We start from the raw sequence: 19,418 nt of genomic DNA on the forward strand, positions 1-19,418 counted from the left end.
TGGTGTCCAGGTGAAGGTCTGCTGAGTTCTGTATCATTAATGTCTCTTCTATGGGCCTCGTAGAAGTAGTCAAACAAGGGCACAATTGAATGCATGTTATCAAATTTTCACACCTTAAATGAGCATAAAGATGCACTTGCTCTGAGAGAGGAAATATGCACTAGAGAATCATAAGGAGAAAATAAAACACAACAAAGTACATAATTTGCCAGCTAAGAACATCTGAATTGCACTGATAAAGACAGAGAAGGACAGAGACAGGTAAAGATTGTGGGTGCCAAAATCGTAGATGGTATCGAAATACTGACACATGATCAACATTGCATGACTGCATTGAAAATTGGGAATAACAGGTTGTTATCTAAGTGAATGTAAGTAGGGTTATAGGGCCTAACGCTCCCATTTCGTTCCCTTCCTCACTCAGCAGAAGCCTATTTCTCCCCTCATGGGTGGAGATAATGCAACCCCAATCAATGCAAGAGAGAAAGCACCACTGCTTTTGAATCAGCAAAGCATGCTTTGGGAAATCATTAGTAGAAAGTTTTCTTCCTTAGCCCTTTTGCACCAAACGTCGGGCAGAGCCGACGGGCATTTTCAAATGCAGAAGACCTGATGTTGGATATAGCTGTCATGGATTTTTCAACACAAACAACTGGACGTTGGCTCTAGCTGTCACAAGGGATGGGAAGTGACCGCTGAGGTAGCAATTGTCCGATGCATTCAGGCCCGGCCTGAGGCCCAGCTACGAGACCTAGGGGCCAATCCTCGGCAATTAAGCCCGACCCTCCCACTCATTTATGATCATCCTCACCACAGGAATCCATTGCAAAGTGGTCATATTGCCATTAGTTTTTGCAAAGATATATTTTGTTGCATACTACAATTTTTTTATACTTTGAAATGAATTCTTCATGTAGTTCTGAGCGTAAGCAACTTTTACGCAAAATTTTAGTGTTTAAAATGAAGGACTTCCAGACTTATTGTCTTAGTACCTTCTGTTCACTAACGTTGTTGTTATTAATACTAGAAATCTGATAAAAATTCCACAATGAAAAATAAAAATATTAGTAATTCTTTTAGAAGAGTAAATTATTGAAAATCAAATGCAATATTTGGTTGGAAAAAATGCTGAAATCACAATATGTAAGTTGACTGTGCATTTGTGCTAAGATAGGGTAAGAGGGTCTAGTCCAGCAGTCAGGGTAAGAGCCTGGCACCCCTGGTTGAGTTGGGTCCCAAATCAGAGGGACAAGAATGCCACCCCAAAAAAGAACTCCACGAAGAGAGGTTTCAAACACTCTTATGCTACTTGTAGCATGGGCGCAGGGAAGAATTAAGGCTATGGGGGGTTTGAGGCACAACTGATAATGGGGTGTATGAGGGTGTGGAATACCCACCAGGGTAAGCAGGAGGTGCGGGGGCCCTCCCCTAGAAAACTTTTCATATAAATGGTTCAAAATGGTGAGTTTTATGGCCTTCTGAGGGATATTTTATTAATATCTACACTATTCTATAGGTAATATTAATCCGGTTAAGTGAAATGGATTAAATGTTGAAATTTCTCTGAGCTCTGGGAGGGGGGGGGTTTCATCCCCCAACTCCCCCCCTCGCTTTGCCATTGACTTGCAGCACAGAAAATGTTTTCCTATGTTCGGCACCAGCAGGAAAGGGGTAAGCATTAACATTGTTTCCATTTCATGGATAATAGAAAGACCAGGTTATAGAAAAAATTAGCAATAAATTCTTCAAACAGACCACTTCGCATGATGTTACACTGCCCATAAGTCTATGGCAATGTTCTTAGAAAAATAATAGCGCTGAACCTGGTGACATCGGAATGAGGGTCAAGTTTGGTCAATCTGAATTAATGGCAAATTCAGCATAAAACTTTGGAGCACACAGTGTCGCATTCAAATTTTTTCACACCCCTTGCAAATGTTTTTTGTAAGGTCTAACAATCTGAATCCTGGAAGAGACACCCAGGAATGATAAATAATGTGGATAGGACGTGGAATTGCGAAGTAAACTGCGGATAAGACATCAAAACAGCTCAACTCAATTTCAAAACCTTATTTGCAGCGGTTTGTTGAAAATAGTTCTGCATAAGAATGATTGATTTATAATTATTTAATTCTCTAATCTATAATCTAATTTATATTAATTAATCTTTCCAATTTTTTCAATAACCAGCCTTGAGTCTGGTAACAATTATAATTTATGTATTCGATTAAATCGTGAGAAGAACACATGCCAAAAAGGATGATTCAACAATTGTGCTTTGCGGGTTGCGTAACCTTGCCACATTATAGACAAGCCCTCACTATTCTGCCAACTTTTAATGAATACACCACCATGCAAGTCTGCGAGAATGACCCTTCGGCCTGTATTCTAAGTCAACCCTGTAGGGCCAACCGACCCTGGATACGTCATCAGCCCCTACGTAAACAGATCTCACCCTTCATATGGCTGTTTTTGAAACTAAACGGGCACTATTTGAATCAGGGTACCCGAACCAGCCCTACACCTTACAAAAACATGGCGGCCATATTTCGTCTCCTGATCACTTCTATAAAAGAATCTACATTACAATGGATATTAAGGGAGACGAGCTCTCACAAACCATTTTAAAATGTACAGTAGCACAGCAGAAAGGTAATAATGCTACCACATTATGCCCATCAAGTGAAATAAATAATAAAATTGGCTGAAGCATAATAAGTACAATATAGTGGCATACATCACCTTGTTTCAGCGGATATACATATGCATATCAATATTTTTCACCTTTGGCACTTGGTACGCTTTTGAGAAACCAATATCGTTCATGTAAAACAATAGAAAACATATTTTCATTTGCCACATAATGAACTTAACTATGCAAAGTTAAAGCGAATGACGAACCTTGATGATGCAATGTACGTTCTCACGTCAATGATCATATTTGCCCCATGCTTATCAATACCTGGAAAAGAGCCCTTTTGAAGTAATTTTAAGACAACATGATTCTTCTTTTGGCTCAAGATGAGAGTATTTGTAGCAATAATTAAAGGTTCCAACACGACCTGGAGGACGACATTGATTGTTTATTTACCTTGAGCCGTTGCCCTAACAATACGCCCGAAAATTATCGGACGTCTTTTCTTAGTTAGGTCTCATAATGCAACCAGAGTGGAAAACTGGTGCTGTGCCATCATCTACATTTACTAATAATTCGGGCCTTAGTTGCCAAACCTAGGTTGCTTCTTTTTGAAATTGAGTGGAGTTTGGTGTACATGTGTTTGTTTCAACATAAGGTTCATTATTTTAGAAGCAATAACTTAACAGAGCCACCTTTCCATTTTTGTTCTTACACAATTAGATGATACTCAGCAAACACTTTAGAAAATATGCTATCATCCAGAAACATACCCACCTCAAGAATCATAAAAAGTGCTAATATTACTCCACTCGATAAATAAAGCACAGTTATATCTGTGATGATTCCAGGGATGAAAACAGCCACTATGAGGTAGTGGAAGTTCTTCCTCACCACTGTTGAAGCAGACTCGTTTATGTTTAGCTGGTGGTTCACAACCAGCGCAGCAATCCCAGAACAAATCAACCAGTACAAAAAAAGGATTACCTGAAAATAAATACATACATATTCTCAACATAATTAGACCACAAAAATCATTACCATACCAACAACTTATGTAACACAGTCAAACATAGAGTTAAAGACATAGACAGGCATACATTCTCTGCAATCTACAGTAATAAGTCATGCAAATGTTACAAGAATTTGAACTTTCTCAAGCCTATCTTGTGTTCAAGAACAAAAACTTCACCCAACTGGGCTAAGAATTCTGAGACTACACTTCACTACTTAGCTCCATTACAATAATTCTAAACAAAGAGCAAGGGTCTCATTGCTGACACTGAGGCAAGAGCTTAAATTTCATTTCAGCAAATTAAATTTCATTGGAGTGATGGCTTCCCACCCAAAGGTTCATGATTTAGATCCCAGCAGTGGCATTCCATGCTTGAGTGCTTAGTTCACTTAAAGCACAGCACTCAGTCCGTCGGATGGGACGTTAAGTCGTGGTCCACTTGGCACCTTTCACTAAGAGCAAGCTAATGTCGCCAGTGCGTTTCTCTCTACCATCCTTCCCTACGCTTCCCTAATATTGCAAAGGACCTCAGCTGTTGGCTGACTACTCCAGAAACTATACCATGTGAGATCTGACGTGAAATTAAGGAATCATTCCTTTTTCACATCCTTTCTCCCTTACATTTAAAGCGAGTCCTAATCATCACTTAAAAATATTTATTTTTTTTTTTGATGGCATTGAGTCCTTAACAAGACAGTTAGTAGATATAGGAGACGATGAAAGGGTATTTGGGAGGTGGTAATAGAGGGGGTCTGCTCTGAGGAGTAAGATACAATATATCAGAAAGGATAAGGTGTGACGGTTATTACATATAAAATCATTTCCTTACGTTCCACAGATATCTATATTACACTGACCTAGGTTTAGACAGCAAGAGTTATTATCAATGTGACAGTAATTAAGTTGGAGGAGCCTGGTGGAGGGGTTGTGACGAAATCAATGGACAGAACCGATCTTGCCTTTTCTGTCACCGACTTCCTGAACCACACCCCTATTGAGGATGTTGGCACGTGGGATAGTATGAAGATGAAGTTTGCATAGGTGAGGGTAGAGTTCACACCAGACTTATTCCACAATCATGTAAGTGACTTCCACACATAGAGGGCAAGGGGGCCAGTTCCTTTCCCTGGGCCACCAAGCACCTCAAAGATTTAGTTTGGGGGTGTGCCAAGGCTTCACCTGGCACCATTCCATCAGCAGCCAAGTGATTTGCCCACTAGGCTACCATGCTCTCCATATCAGAGCAACAGCAGAGACATAAAACAGCAGAGAAATACATCAATGTGTCCATGGATGCATTGAAATTAGGGGATGAAGCAATAGTTCCTTACATTAGAGGACTTGTTTTCGTCACACTAAATAATCGGGACTTACCTTGAATGGAATATGGCAACTGTCATACCTATTTCTAAGGGGGGTGATAAAACTAAAGTAGATAATTATAGACCAGTAAGACTAACGTCAGTTGTGAGTGAGTTGATTGAAAAAAATATCGCAGGGTACTTGCGCGAATTTTGGGCCACAAATGATTGGTTATTCATATATCAACACAGGTTCAGAAAGGGCTATTCTTGTGAGACCAATTACTACGGTTATCGCAAGACATTGCTGAAGTCCTGGATCAAGGAAGTGAAATTGATGCGGTGATCATTGATTTAAAAAAAGCTTTTGATACAGTGCCACACGTTCAATTGATAGAGAAAATAAGTAAGCTACAGATAGATGATAGGATTAAAGTATGGATTAGGGAATTTTTGAAAGGTAGATCTCAGAGGGTAAGAGTAGGTGAAGGATATTCTATGGAGATAGCGGTAACATCAGAGGTCCCGCAAGGAAGCGTATTAGGTCCGCTATTGTTTTTAATACACATTAATGACATCCATGAGGGAGTTGACTCAAAAATATGCCTTTTCGCGAATGATTGCATAATCTACCGAAGGATCAAAAGCAGTGAAGACCGGTGTACCCTTCAAAATGACTTAACCCGTCAGTGCCCAAAGTGTTTTTAAATTCACACATATTTCACTTTTTAAAAATATGATACATATGAGCTCAACACAATAAACACAATTCAAACTGACTGAATAATAGAGGAAACCTTCTACTAACAAGGAGACTTTGCCTAACTGATGTCAAGAAAGAAGATGAAACCTTTTTTATTCGAAAGTAGACACTTAGATAGAAATACAGTTGAAGGGTTTTGTCCAAATACGCCCGGGTTTGAGAGAAAAAAGCATTTAAAAATTGAAAAATATGGTCACGTTGAATTTAATTTTTAAAATTTCGCTAATTGTTTAAGAGCGACTTGGCCGAGTGGTAGCGTACCGCGCTTCTGATGTGGAAGTCTAGGGTTCGAGTCTCGGTGAGAGCAAATTTTTTCCAGTCTGCCACCTCCTCCATTTTTTGTAATCCGTTCCATCCTCATCTAATTTGTTCATTTAGGACGTTTTACATTTTTTTACTTGACTGTTGTTTGAGAATAAGCCCTAAACTGACATTTTTGTCGCTAGCTAACCCTTACTTCGAATTAATCTTTCCGTGCCAAGATTCATGAAAGCAGGAGTGGTAAAACTGTGGTGCTGGCTTCGAAGTGAAGGGAACTCATTTCCAAAGCAAAATATTTTAAACATATTGTCTCCGGAGAGTCTCCCAGGTTCCTGCTGTTGAAGTATTTAGAATATACAACAATTTTCACTCGCCTACCTATATGATCACTTTGGAGTATTCCAAGTGCTAAACGTCGCTATTGCTCTTCTGACTGTTGTTGCTCTCCTGTAGTCTATTTTTTTTACCTTGGTAATCGTCAGGAAATGCCCTTATAACTTAATTTATTTTGCTAAATAACTTTTGTCGCATGTATTTTGTTGCCAAGAACCTATTCAAGCGAATTTGATTTACCGGAGATATTGAGTTCAAAGTTAAAAGGCTAAAAGTTTTGTGTATAATAGGATTTTGGAAAGGAAGAAAGAATTTTTGTCCTCAACACCTGAATAGTTGAAGGGCTAGACGATTAGAACGAAGTTTTTTCAACACATAGTATCCTGGGTAGGAGGTTGAAGTACCATCTATATTTTTCGTTGGAATAGTAAGTCTCCATAAAGCCATTTTTTGGCACCCTGCCGACCATTATTCCCTACTCCTCTTGCCCTAACCGATCGATGTGCGAGGTATGCTTTCCTCCCACAAACTTACTCTCCTCTCATTGTCAGAGTCCTTATTTCCGCGTATATAGGTGCCTAGAGATTTTAAACAAGCTGTATAAGCTGGGGAACGAATTGTCGTTACATGTGAACTTGTAATTACCTGGAATATACTACTCGGCCAACTTAAAATTGGTTCATGGCCTGAACCTGCTGAGGTCGATGTCGATATGATAGTACTGTTTTTAGTTTGGCTTGTCGGCTCGTCCCTTCCCTTTTCTTTTTTCATGGCCTCTCCAGACTCCCATTTTCCTACACTTCTTTTGCTTTTTCCCGTAGCACGATATTATTCGGTTTTCTCTTGCTTTCATTAGATTTTATGCCCACGAGAAATCTCTGTCGCGTAAAGGACCATGAATTGGAGGAAATACCTCCGTAATATAAAGCACAAATATATAAAATTGAATAATCAGCAATTGCCACTACCATCTCCAATTTTTCATTATTTATTTATTACTTCGCCTCTTTATAGTAATTTGGATGATAATTGTAATAAAACAAGAAAAGCAATTGATTGAAAAGCACCAAGCTCTTTCCATAAATCTGCTACCTGAGCATTCGCCATTGTGTTTCTTTATATCTTCAAGGAAACATATTCCCCTTAACTTTTTTAAACAATTCAATTCTCTACTAACTTTGAGGCATATCATGCATACCTCAGCATATCATTGAACGCTGGTTAGGACAACTGATGACGCACGATTGAATGGATGTTTATTCCATCCTCATGTGAGAATATCTCTCTTTTCCCTTGAAGGAGGAAGGTGCAGTTCTAGTTTCGTGCAATAAACTGCTTTACTTTCTTGTAAAAATATACATCGCACGGTTGGCTTACGGATGTGCACTTCGGTGGTTTAGTTTTTACGCTGTACATCAGTTCTCATTCCTCGTCGATAAATCATAAATGGCACTATTTTTTTGTCCCCCACAAATCAATGAGCAATAAAAATGTATTGTTTTTAACACATGGCCGGAGAATATTTTTTTTTTAATTTGAAATACAACCCAGTCGTAAGTTTTCCAAATTTAGAATACACAACAGAAACATTTAAAAATTCACTCTTCAGTTTCTTCGCTCACTTGCGGACCAAAATCACCTCCAGGTTCTGATAAGCACAATAAAAACTTTAGGAAGCACCTTTCCTGCGCTGTATATGAGTGTATTACTCTGATCACGCTCCAAAGAGCAACCTGAACAATATTCTCCCATTCTTGATCGCGTTCTCTTTATATCCACCTCTACGGACACCCGGTATGATCTGTATTAATTACGAAATCTATTAAATTTGGAGATTGGGCTTTTTGTTTGTTTCTGAAACGTCATTGCCGATTGCAATATTTCTTCAGAACACGCTTGCTCGCCCGCTGATACGTATTTTGTTAATTTACGTTGCACGATTCGGTGTCTCTTCTTAAAAGATGGAACCCATGAAGCACCAGCAGGGAATTCAAATCCTGGAGATATGTGCTGAAATCACGCATAAATAGCTTATTCTTGTAAAGTCCGAGTCATCAGCGGCTCATTGCTGTTCCTGGCTTCGACAAAGTGATCGTATAGCCATCTGTCGATCATTTCAGGCTTGTCGAGTTTCGTTCCCCCTGATTTTATATATTTCTCCCGTATGTAACCGGGGAAACTCTCCGGAGACAATATGTTTAAAATATTTTGCTTTGGAAATGAGTTCCCTTCACTTCGAAGCCAGCACCACAGTTTTACCACTCCTGCTTTCATGAATCTTGGCACGGAAAGATTAATTCGAAGTAAGGGTTAGCTAGCGACAAAAATGTCAGTTTAGGGCTTATTCTCAAACAACAGTCAAGTAAAAAAATGTAAAACGTCCTAAATGAACAAATTAGATGAGGATGGAACGGATTACAAAAAATGGAGTAGGTGGCAGACTGGAAAAAATTTGCTCTCACCGAGACTCGAACCCTAGACTTTCACATCAGAAGCGCGGTACGCTACCACTCGGCCAAGTCGCTCTTAAACAATTAGCGAAATTTTAAAAATTAAATTCAACGTGACCATATTTTTCAATTTTTAAATGCTTTTTTCTCTCAAACCCGGGCGTATTTGGACAAAACCCTTCAACTGTATTCCTATCTAAGTGTCTACTTTCGAATAAAAAAGGTTTCATCTTCTTTCTTGACATCAGTTAGGCAAAGTCTCCTTGTAAGTATGAGCACCGAAATGTACACTAAAATTCACATATTAAATGCATTGCAGGAGTATTGGCTCAGCACTGCACTGGGTGCTATATGGCACCCGTGGGCGTTGACGGGTTAAATAAATTATCTTCATGGACAATCTTCAACAAAATGGATGCGAATACGGGAAAATGCAAGCAAATTACATTCACGAGAAGGAGAAACAAGGATAATCTGTCACACTGCTTGCTCAGGGAAAATATTTCCAAAGTTAGCAACTTAAAATTAGGGATGAGTCGATTCCACTTTTTTTCGATTCCGATTCCAATTTCGATTCCTTCAAATCGATTCCCGATTCTCGATTCCGATTCCATCGATTCTTACTCCTTATAGCAGGTGGGATTTTGATTTATCTGTGGTATTGCTGTCATTAAAATTTAAGAATTGAATGGAATAAAATAACTAGGGATGGACAGATCCAGGATTTTTGGAGCCAGATCTTTTGAATCGGATATTTTCTAATCCAAATGCATTTTCAAATTCCTGCGATTTCACAAAGTCATTATTCAAGTTTATTGTGGGTACATACAATCAATGGAATGCTTTTTAGATTTTCATACACATTTTAATATTTTTATAAATTAAAAATTATTTTATGGGCTTTCAAGTTGTTTTTAAAAACATCTTTACATACTCAGGGCCTAAACTGTTACGCTTAGGTTTGGAAATGAAAATAGGAAAAATCTTAGGATGAACCACTGACCAGTAGCGTAGCGATAGGACCTCCCAAAATATAAAAACACAATTACTTTCCTTCGTAAAAGGAAACAAAATATTAAAAATCATGAATTTACAAAAATGAAAAAAAATGAATCTCTGAAAAATGTAGTTTTTTCTTTTATGAAGGGCATTAAAATTAGTTTGAAAACCTCTCCTTTGTACCCTGTTGTTTAAAAATTTTCCCCCCTGGTTTTGGACCCCCCTTAACAAAATTCCTGGCTACCCCCCTGCTATCGACTGAATTCAAATTTTCCTCACACGCGTTTCCCCCTAATTTTACTTTCTCATTGCATACCGACTTGTGTTTCACCCGAAAATGCTTCAGTATGGTGAGGTGGATTTAGCACATCCTCACAATAATTTACGCCATAGTGCACGCACACTGCATTCATTGGTTCTCCTGTTAATGGAAATGTTTATACACAATGAAAGACATTTTTATCGGTGCATCATTAAATTAAATTGCAACTGGGCAATCAGCAACACAATTAAAAGTATTTAAAACGGTATTAACGTAACGTGCGACGAGGTGCTCAACCGCTCAGCATGAGGAAGGAGTGGGCATCAAATGTGTGTAAAGGAGAGGTGGAGGGGAAGGAGCAGTGGCGTAGCCAGGAATTTCAATTGGGGGGGGGGGGGGATCCAAAACCAGGGGGGAAAATTGTTGAAAAAACCGGGCACTAAATAATGGGTTTTAAACTAATTTTAACACTTTCCCAGAAAGTAACTCTCCTGGCATTTGTAGTCTAGAAACGGAGAATTGAAGCAGGTAGGCCAAAAAAGGTCAGTTGGTGAGACGAGGTAGGGATGAAACACGCTTCAATTGTTTTCGTGTGATTTGATATTTTCCTTAGAAGACAATGATTTTTGGTCCGTGTGATTTCGGATGCGAAAAAAAAACAACAGAGGCACGGGCTGATGGACGGCCGAGGGTGGTTTTCTGAAATCTGCGACATAGTTACTTTTGAAATGCTGAATATCCTGGCCACGGCTGAAATTCTACTTGCAACCTCTGCGAAAGCTTTCAAACAAAACAGTCCATGAGTAGGACAAGAATCGCATGCGACGGCGCATTCGAAGAGAGAATCGGAAATCTTTCCACTCTTATGGGGCGTTGCATTCACTGAAGCTATTATTTAAAATTTCGGATCCAGATCCGATGTCTTCCGCGACTTTGGATCCGATGAAGGGCAATATCCGCGGGTATTTGGATCCGAGGTATCCGATCCGACCATCCCTAAAAATAACAATAGCCGCGGTGACTAAACAGTAATGTTGCGTTCATGGCGTCGATACATACCAGAGCAGCCTGGGGGGTGCGCGGTGGCGGCCGAACGCAACCTGTCGAGTCCGCCCGGAGGCCGCGGCGGCTTATGCCAAGCAAGCATAAACTTCCTCAAGGGTTGCATTGATGAAACTGGGCTATACAAACGCGAATGTGTCTAATTTTTTTATTATTGACGCAGGCGCGTGTTAGTCTAAAAAAGTTACGTATGTAAAAAAACCTGCTCTCAGCGCGAATTTATAAGAAACTTTATTCACAGAAAAACTCGCTCTCTGCACGTTTTTATTATCATCAGACTTCAAATATCATTCGAAAGTAAAAAAAATATATTTCGATCAATTATACTTTAAAATTGGTGGTCCAGATGAATTCTCCGAATGTGATTCATAATCGTAACAATTTGATTTGCCGTGACCAGAGGTTAATAAAAGAACGGAAAACGCATGCGTTGCTTCCCGATCCTGTGGTTTCCATTTTTTTTTCTTTGAGAGTTGCTCATGAACACGAGGTATTTCAGGGTTCGTCGGTTTGTCGCTCTTGCCGACATTTTCATGTTTCCGAGGCCACTTAGGTATGTTCGTCGCAGCACCCGCGAGCGGGGCGTATCCTCCGCGCGGGCAAGGCTGACACCGCGGCCGCTTAGGTGTGTGGCAGCATTTATGCCCCAAACTTATAGTCTATGCTCAAAACATTTATCTTCCTGGAATCGATGGAATCGGAATCGACTTTAGGCGATCGATTCTCGATTCCGATTCCGTGCCCGAGAATCGGTGGAATCGAGAATCGACATTTGGAATCGACTCATCCCTACTTAAAATACTTGGGGGTTGATTTCACATCTAATCTTGATTGGGGAATGCATATAATAATAATAATAATAATAATAATTTTATTGGTCCCAGGACTTTACATTGTAAAATATAGGACACGTCATACACAAAAATAAATACATACACAATCAAAGTCAGAATCAGACACTTCTGTGGTAGGCAGATTCCTCTAGAAACTGAGTTGTGCTATAATAGCCTTTGTTGACTAGAAAGAGTTTAAGATTAGATTTGAAAATTGCCCTTGTAGAAGCTTTTTTTATGGTTGACGGCAGAGCATTATAAACCTTGATAGCCATGTGAAAAGGGCTCTTATTGTACATTGCCGTGGAGTGGCAGTACATGTGTACATCCCCACTATGGCGAGTGGAGTGTCCGTGCACTTGAGCATTGGTAGTGAGATCTTTTATATTATCTTTGACATGCATACACAAGTGGTATATATACATAGATGGTAACGTTAGGAGTTTTAATTCCCTGAAATAGGGTTTGCAAGATTTCCACGGGGGTATCTTTGCTATATACCTTATACTTTTTCTTTGTGTTGCGAAAACTCTACGAAATCCAGGCGACGATCCCCAGAAAATAATTCCATAGGACAAATGGGATTCAAAATAACCATAATATACCATTTTTAGAACATTTAAATCAACAATATCTACCAGATTTCTCAGAACATATCCACTTTTAGCCAGGGTTGAGCATAGGGCATTGGTATGGGTCTCCCAATTTAGGGAATCATCAATAGCTAGACCTAGAAACTTGGTGCTATTTACCCTCTCTATGGGCTGACCATTTAAGAATACCTCTAACTGAGGCACTTCCCTCTTTATTTTAAATTGAATGTAATTCGTTTTCTTAACATTTACAGAAAGTTTATTAAGGTTGAACCACTTTTCTAGGAGTAGTAGTGAACTCTCCAGCTTCGTTTGCAGCAGCTTAGGATCCCTGTGGCTCATTGCTAGAGATGTATCATCAGCATATAACACTATATCATTGTTTTTAATAAACCTCGGCAAATCATTGATGTATAGTAAGAATAAGAGGGGCCCCAAAATACTGCCCTGTGGTACCCCTACATTTATTATTTCTATGGGAGATAAGTAGTTTGTAACAATGTTGTTGATGCCTGTACCCTCAACCTCTACCATCTGTGGCCTATCCTCTAGATATGATTGCAACCATTTATGAACGATTCCCCTGATCCCATAGTGCTCACATTTAATGAGAAGGATTTTGTGATCTACTGTGTCAAATGCACGAGAAAGGTCATTGAATATACCCACCGAGAATTCATTCCTGTCCCATGAGGTCATGATTTTTTTCAGAAAGCATGCAATCGCATCATTGGTGCTTCTCCCCTTTTGGAATCCAAACTGTTCCATGTTTAATAATTTGGATTGGACGACAAAGTTCATAATCCTGTCTCTCATCATTAGCTCAAAAATTTTAGATATATTAGTCAGCAAGGATACTGGCCGGTAATTTCCTATGTTGTCCACATCACCTTTTTTGTGGATCAGTTTTATTTTAGCTATTTTTAAATAGTTTGGAAACTCACCCTTATTAAAGGACTCATTTATTATGAAAGCTAAGGGCTTAATTATAGCTTTAGAGCATTTTTTTAGGATGAAGGAAGGAATATCGTCTATCCCAACTGATGGTTTGTCTTTCAGGCTATTTATGCACTTCAATACCTCATTTTCTGTTACCGGAAAGAGGACCATAGAGGAGCACATGTGTTGACAGTGCCCCGTACTGAATCTGTCACTACTTATTATTGAGCTATGTAATTGTAGGGGTACAGTTGCGAGGTACTTATTGGCAAAAACTGCCACTTGCATAGGATCGGCCAAGTTTATCCCTTCCCCATTTTTTATTGTTAAATTTCCACTCCTGTTTACCTTAGAGTTTGTTGCCTTTCTTACTATTTGCCATGATGTTTTGGTCACATTTTCAGCTTGACTGATAAGTCTGCTGTAGTAAGCTTTCTTGGTTTGAACTATAAGGTCCCTGTATGCTTTTTTGTAACTCTGAAAGTAGTTACTATTGAGGTCGTAGCCCTTCTGCCCTTTTCTTAATTGACATAATTCCCTAAAATTAACGCTAGCAGCCCTTATTTCATCTGTCACCCAATCCTTGTTACTCTCATGACACTTCATTGGCACTAATTTTCTGGGAAAGAATTCCTCAAAGATGAGCTTTACATTACTAATGAAATACATGCACATGTCCTGTATACACTTCATGTTGAGTAATTTGTCCCAGGAAGTCTCACACAATATTGGTCAGGTGGTAGGGAAATCATTTAAAATTCTGCATTGGGTCATGCGAAATATAAAAGAGAGCAAAAAGGAAACCAAAGAAATAGCCTACATGACCATGGTTCAACCTATAATTGAATATGCAACTTCGGTGTGGGATCCCTACTGTAAAAATGAATCTTCAAAGATTGAAAAAATTCAGCGAAAGGTGGCCAGGTACACTCTAGGGAAAAATAGAAGGGGGGAAAGTGTATCAGCTATGCTAGGGAGCTTAGGGTGGGAACCCCTAAAAGTGAGAAGAACCATAAATAGGCTATGCGGGGTGTACAAAGCCTTTATAAATGAGCGGGGTTGGAAAGAAATAGGTCTGAAGTTGGACTCACCCTGCTACATAGGAAGGAAAGATCATAAATTTAAAATTAAGTTAAAAAAACAGAAAACAGACATTTTGAAAAAATCCTTCCTACATAGAGGAATAAAGTAATTTTTAAGATCTTCCCTGCAAATGCAAAAATTTTTAGGGAGAAGTGCTCATCACTTATTGGTTAATTGCATAGTGGTTTAAAAGGGAAAGTGTGAAATTGGGTTAATTGGGTAAATGTTCATTTGTTAGTTGTATTATATTAGAATTAATGTATTTAATGGATTGTTTGAAATTGGTTTATTGGGACAATGTTAAATTCTTAGTGGTATGAGATTAGAATTAATGTATTATTTTTTACCATGGGTGTCTATTCTGTTTCTAAACTTTGTATTAGATAGGTACATTTGTTATTCATGTGTATACATCTAATGCTGCCACCAGGAAAAAGTCTACTTGCAGCAATATGTAATAATAAATAAATAATAATAAATATCTAGCCTCACCAACAGTAAAAATTACATAAAATGGACCTGCCACGCCGCCAGGCGGCATGTCCCCCCGGGGAGATGCTGCCTCCTGCCAGAGTAAGCGTGAACTCTATCGAGGTAGCTCGAGGGGTCACGACGAGGGGCCAGAGGAGGAGTCGAGTCGAGAGAGTCTAGAGAGAAACACTGGGAGTGTTGGAGCAGTCGGGGACTGCTCAAGTCTTATTTGTACAAGTGTGTGATAAATAAAGTGACATCAAAGTGAAGGTGAGAGTCTCATTCCAGAGAATACCCAAGGTCCTTAACAGACCTACCAGTAAAAATCAATATTATGTGCATCATAACACTAAATCTATCCAGAAATTGAATAGGTAGAAGAAAAACAACAACCTTTTTGGGCTGCAGTACCCTTTGCCTGATCAGCCGTTGCACATTGAGCAAAGGGGGAAAGTGACCGGCCCTAGCACCACTCAGGCATCGTGCGGAGAATATAAACAAAATTAAAGGGCTGACATAAAGATTGGCAGCGATGATCAACACTTGGGTTTGAGTTCAAAGTGATAAGAATTGAGGAATGTGTGTCGCGTGGAGATGGCTCCTTCTGCTCAGATACAGGTTCGTGCGCGTTAAGTGCACCCTAATACAACATCAAGACAGTCCATCTTAGACCACAAAAGAATGACCATGCCATTACATGGGAAGACAAGAAACTGCACTGCCACACCCGAGGCTTTTCAGACAGGGTGGTGAAAGAAACTATTGAAATTCAAATGATGAAAAGTTATAGTTTGAACAGAGACCTAGGGTTCCACCTCAGTCAATCATGGAACTCGATCATAAGATGCATAGTCTACCAATCACATTTGCTTTGACCCCTGGATGGCAATTGCATCTAAGCTCGGTCGTGTGATTGCCCAGAAAAAAAAATATGACCCATGTGCTCCTCAAAACGTTGGTGACAAAGGAGATTTTGACCTAAGAGGAATCTAGAGAAAAATGGACTCACAAATGCCAGGAAAGAATATCTCCATACATACAATTATACATACCGTCTTTGGTTTGGAAAATAACAGTTGAATTATCCATAGAATAGGGCTTTCTTGGAGGAGATAGTGAAGGACAGGGACGACGAGACCAAATGACACAGCCAAAACAGCTACATAGAATCCTGGAGCTCCTTTTAAAAAGCTGAAATGTGATGCTCCCAAAATAATGATCCCACAGCCCAGAAGTCCCACCTATTGAAAGACGAGAGAAAAATTGTTCCATTCTAAAATTTATTTAAAGAAAATAAATTTAACTTCACAAGTTTAAACATCATAATGCATGCAAAGAGGAGGAAACCTGCAAATCAGGCAACTGGATGTCAGCACAATCATCACATAATGAAAGCAAGGGCACTCACCTGAAGAATTATAGTAGCCTTTTCCAAATCTGATAAACTTTTAGCATCAACAAACCCCACAAGGTTGGTGATTGATGTCAACACAAAAATTACTATTGCCTGTGCAACTATTGATGCTTCACCAAATGTGAAAGAGTGAGGAAACCTTTCCAGTAAAACTGGAAGACCGATAAAATATGAAAAAGTGGCACCCAGTCCGAAGAGAAGGCTGACAGAGATTCCTGCAATTAAATTTCATGCAAATAATGAAAGTGAAAAGTATAACATAAATTTACAAGCGTAGACAATGGACAATAAATACAGTACTACAACAATGTAATATAGTATTTGTTTAAATATGTATCGATATCTCACCTTCTTCCAGAAAGAAAAATAACATAGAAGACGTGATAGCAGCAGGCAAATAAAACAATGGAGAAAACTTCCTGACGTTTTTCTCAGTGGTTGCTAGGTAAGAGATGAAAACTGCACTGGCTCCAAAAAGTCCTGAGCTAATGACAGCTGCAAATCTGAGTGATGGAGAAATATTGCTTTCCCTGTATACGGTGAAAATGATAATTGATGGAAGCAGAAATGCAAGCCATGCTCCATTGCTTGCACCAGGCCTGAAATACAACAGTTCACCTAAGTCATAAAGGTAAAACATGAAGACACAAATCACTGTACACCCTAATTACAGACACAAAGAAATTAACATCCTGAAAAATCGGACCTCCCGTAGTAGTTCTTCACTAATACAGAACTAAATGAGATCTACCATGCAGCATAATACCAGATAAAATAGCATGATGACAAACATCACCATCTTTTAACTTAAATGCCAACTCTTCCCTGCCGATGAACAACTCCCCTGTTTTGGAAGTCTTAAATTGATGTCAGGAAAGGTGTGGGCTAGACAATGTAGCTCTATTCTTTCTACAACACTGCTGAATATTTCCTGAAACTCTCCAAATGGGGCAATATTGTTCCTATCCCTAAAGGGGGCAATATTGTTCCTATCCCTAAAGGGGGCAATCCTGGTGCAATCCAAGCAACCTGGATATTACATTCTCTTCTGACTTCTCATTCTATGAACATGTTGAGGACCTATGCCGAAGGATGCTGGGTTTCATCACTAGGTCTAATTGTGGTATGGCAAATCCTCTTGTCTCGAAAACTCTATACTCATCCTTTGTTCGTCAGCTCCTGGAGTATGCTAGCCCTGTCTTGTCTCCCTACCATCTGGGTTTTATTGAGAAACTTGAAGCTGTGCAGAGGAAGTTCCTGAGACTTCAAAAAGGACTGCACTACTTACAGGGAAATCCCTCTTGCTGGACTGCAGGCTAAGTTTCTCATCCCTGATCTGCAAGTGAGACGCTGTATAGCAGATCTTCTGTTCCTGACAAAGGTGGTAAATGGGCAGCTGTATTGTCCAATGCTCCCGTCACAAGTGGACTTCCGCATTCCATCAAGGACTCGGTCACATGATTTGTTCAGCAGGCGCCATTACCAATACCCCTATGACTCCCACGGTCCACTCACAAGAATGATAAGGCTCAGAAATAGTTTCTGCGACACGTTCAACATCTTCAACGACAGTGCAGCAATTATTAGAAGACACGTCCTTGCTGCCCCCAGCATATAGTTGGGTAGTGGTCTCTTTAATTGACTTGTGCATGAGTTTGAACATGATTTTTCCTTTGCATGTAGTCATGTAATTAATTTGTCCAGTTTTTTGCATCAATCAAATATTTACTGTTTTATTTTGCATTCATTGTTGCCTACATATCTTTTTCCACTTGTTATTCATTTTTAGCGTTTTGGCACTTGTAATCGATAATAAATTTTAGCACTTGTTATCATTACGTATGTTCCCATTCGTCTATAATTATTATTGTTATTTGCAGCTTTTTATACTTGCTATTATTTATAAATCTTTTACTCATGTTATTCATTTATAGCTTTTTGCATTGGATATTTATTTATAGGTATTTTTGCACTTGTTATTATTACAACTGTTATGCTTTTGTTTAATATATAAATAGAAATTTTTGCATTAATGATTATTATACGCACATGTATTTTTTTTTAAATTACTGCAACCATCTTTGCATGCTTAATTTATGTAATCGTTTTTGCAGTTGGAACGAAATAAATTAATAAACATCGAGACAAGCTTGTAGGACAGAATTGCCTCAAATAGTCTTCGAATATTTGATGAAAATTATTATGACTATAAACGAGGAATAATAAGTTATAATAGTGGGCTTAATGAACAATATCGCAAGTAACAGTAATTGAATTTATGGTACGACGAAGTCGATCAACGATATAAGAATCAAAACACTAAAGCATCACAGCTTCATCTTCCACAAAGGCGATCTGACAAAGTGCGAAGGCCAATAACTTCAATAATTAGTTGCGGTGTCTCATACTGATGGTAAATATAAAACGTAAAAAATGCCATATGTTGTAAATCAACAATAATCTCACCTGGTATGAAGACCACTTTTCCTCACAGATGAATCTAAATTCTGGCATATTTTGGTCAGAGCTCTTCCCATAGTAAGTGCTTCAGCAATCACCACTCACATTGATAACATACAAATACCGAACTTTGGAACTTGTAAACACACCCCTATTTGAAATTCTTCTTCTATTTAAATCGCAAACCAGTATCGATTTAATCGAATATCGCATTATATCGAGACGTCGCCATTGATGATAATGGCGGCGTTTCAAATTCATGCATTCTCAGTTGGTATGGATCACCATGGATATCTTGTCGTCCCCATACTCTTTTTTACAGTCAAGATATACCTTTTCCTACAGGATGGGCTTCAAAAGGGTGGCATAAACGATGGTCAATATTTCAACATGAATTTGTTTCCAAAAATACTTATGACACTGCTTAAATACCTAAACGCCGTTATTATGATAAAAAAATAGTCTCAAGTCTATGCTTGTCGCAATTAAGATTAATGAAAAAGATGACGCCGTATGATCACACTGAAGACAGCAAAATATACAG

The 19,418-nt window shown here is 38.9% G+C and overlaps 1 protein-coding gene across 1 annotated transcript in view; it reads right to left on the reverse strand.

Moving 5' to 3' along the window:
* The window catches only part of LOC124167548 (dolichol kinase-like), a 50,769-nt gene extending 31,732 nt beyond the window's left edge, over nucleotides 1–19,037 (reverse strand). Inside the window, exons 1-5 of the mRNA XM_046545507.1 lie at nucleotides 18,881–19,037; nucleotides 16,763–17,013; nucleotides 16,409–16,629; nucleotides 16,053–16,241; nucleotides 3,413–3,622 (exon numbers count right to left, since the gene is read on the reverse strand). Of these exons, the coding sequence (XP_046401463.1) occupies nucleotides 3,413–3,622; nucleotides 16,053–16,241; nucleotides 16,409–16,629; nucleotides 16,763–17,013; nucleotides 18,881–18,951 (942 nt within the window). The 5' untranslated portion in view covers nucleotides 18,952–19,037. The remainder of the gene's footprint in view (nucleotides 1–3,412; nucleotides 3,623–16,052; nucleotides 16,242–16,408; nucleotides 16,630–16,762; nucleotides 17,014–18,880) is intronic.
* Between the last annotated feature and the right edge of the window lie 381 nt (nucleotides 19,038–19,418).

Source organism: Ischnura elegans, chromosome 11 (assembly GCF_921293095.1).
Source record: "Ischnura elegans chromosome 11, ioIscEleg1.1, whole genome shotgun sequence".
Lineage (NCBI taxonomy): Eukaryota > Metazoa > Arthropoda > Insecta > Odonata > Coenagrionidae > Ischnura > Ischnura elegans.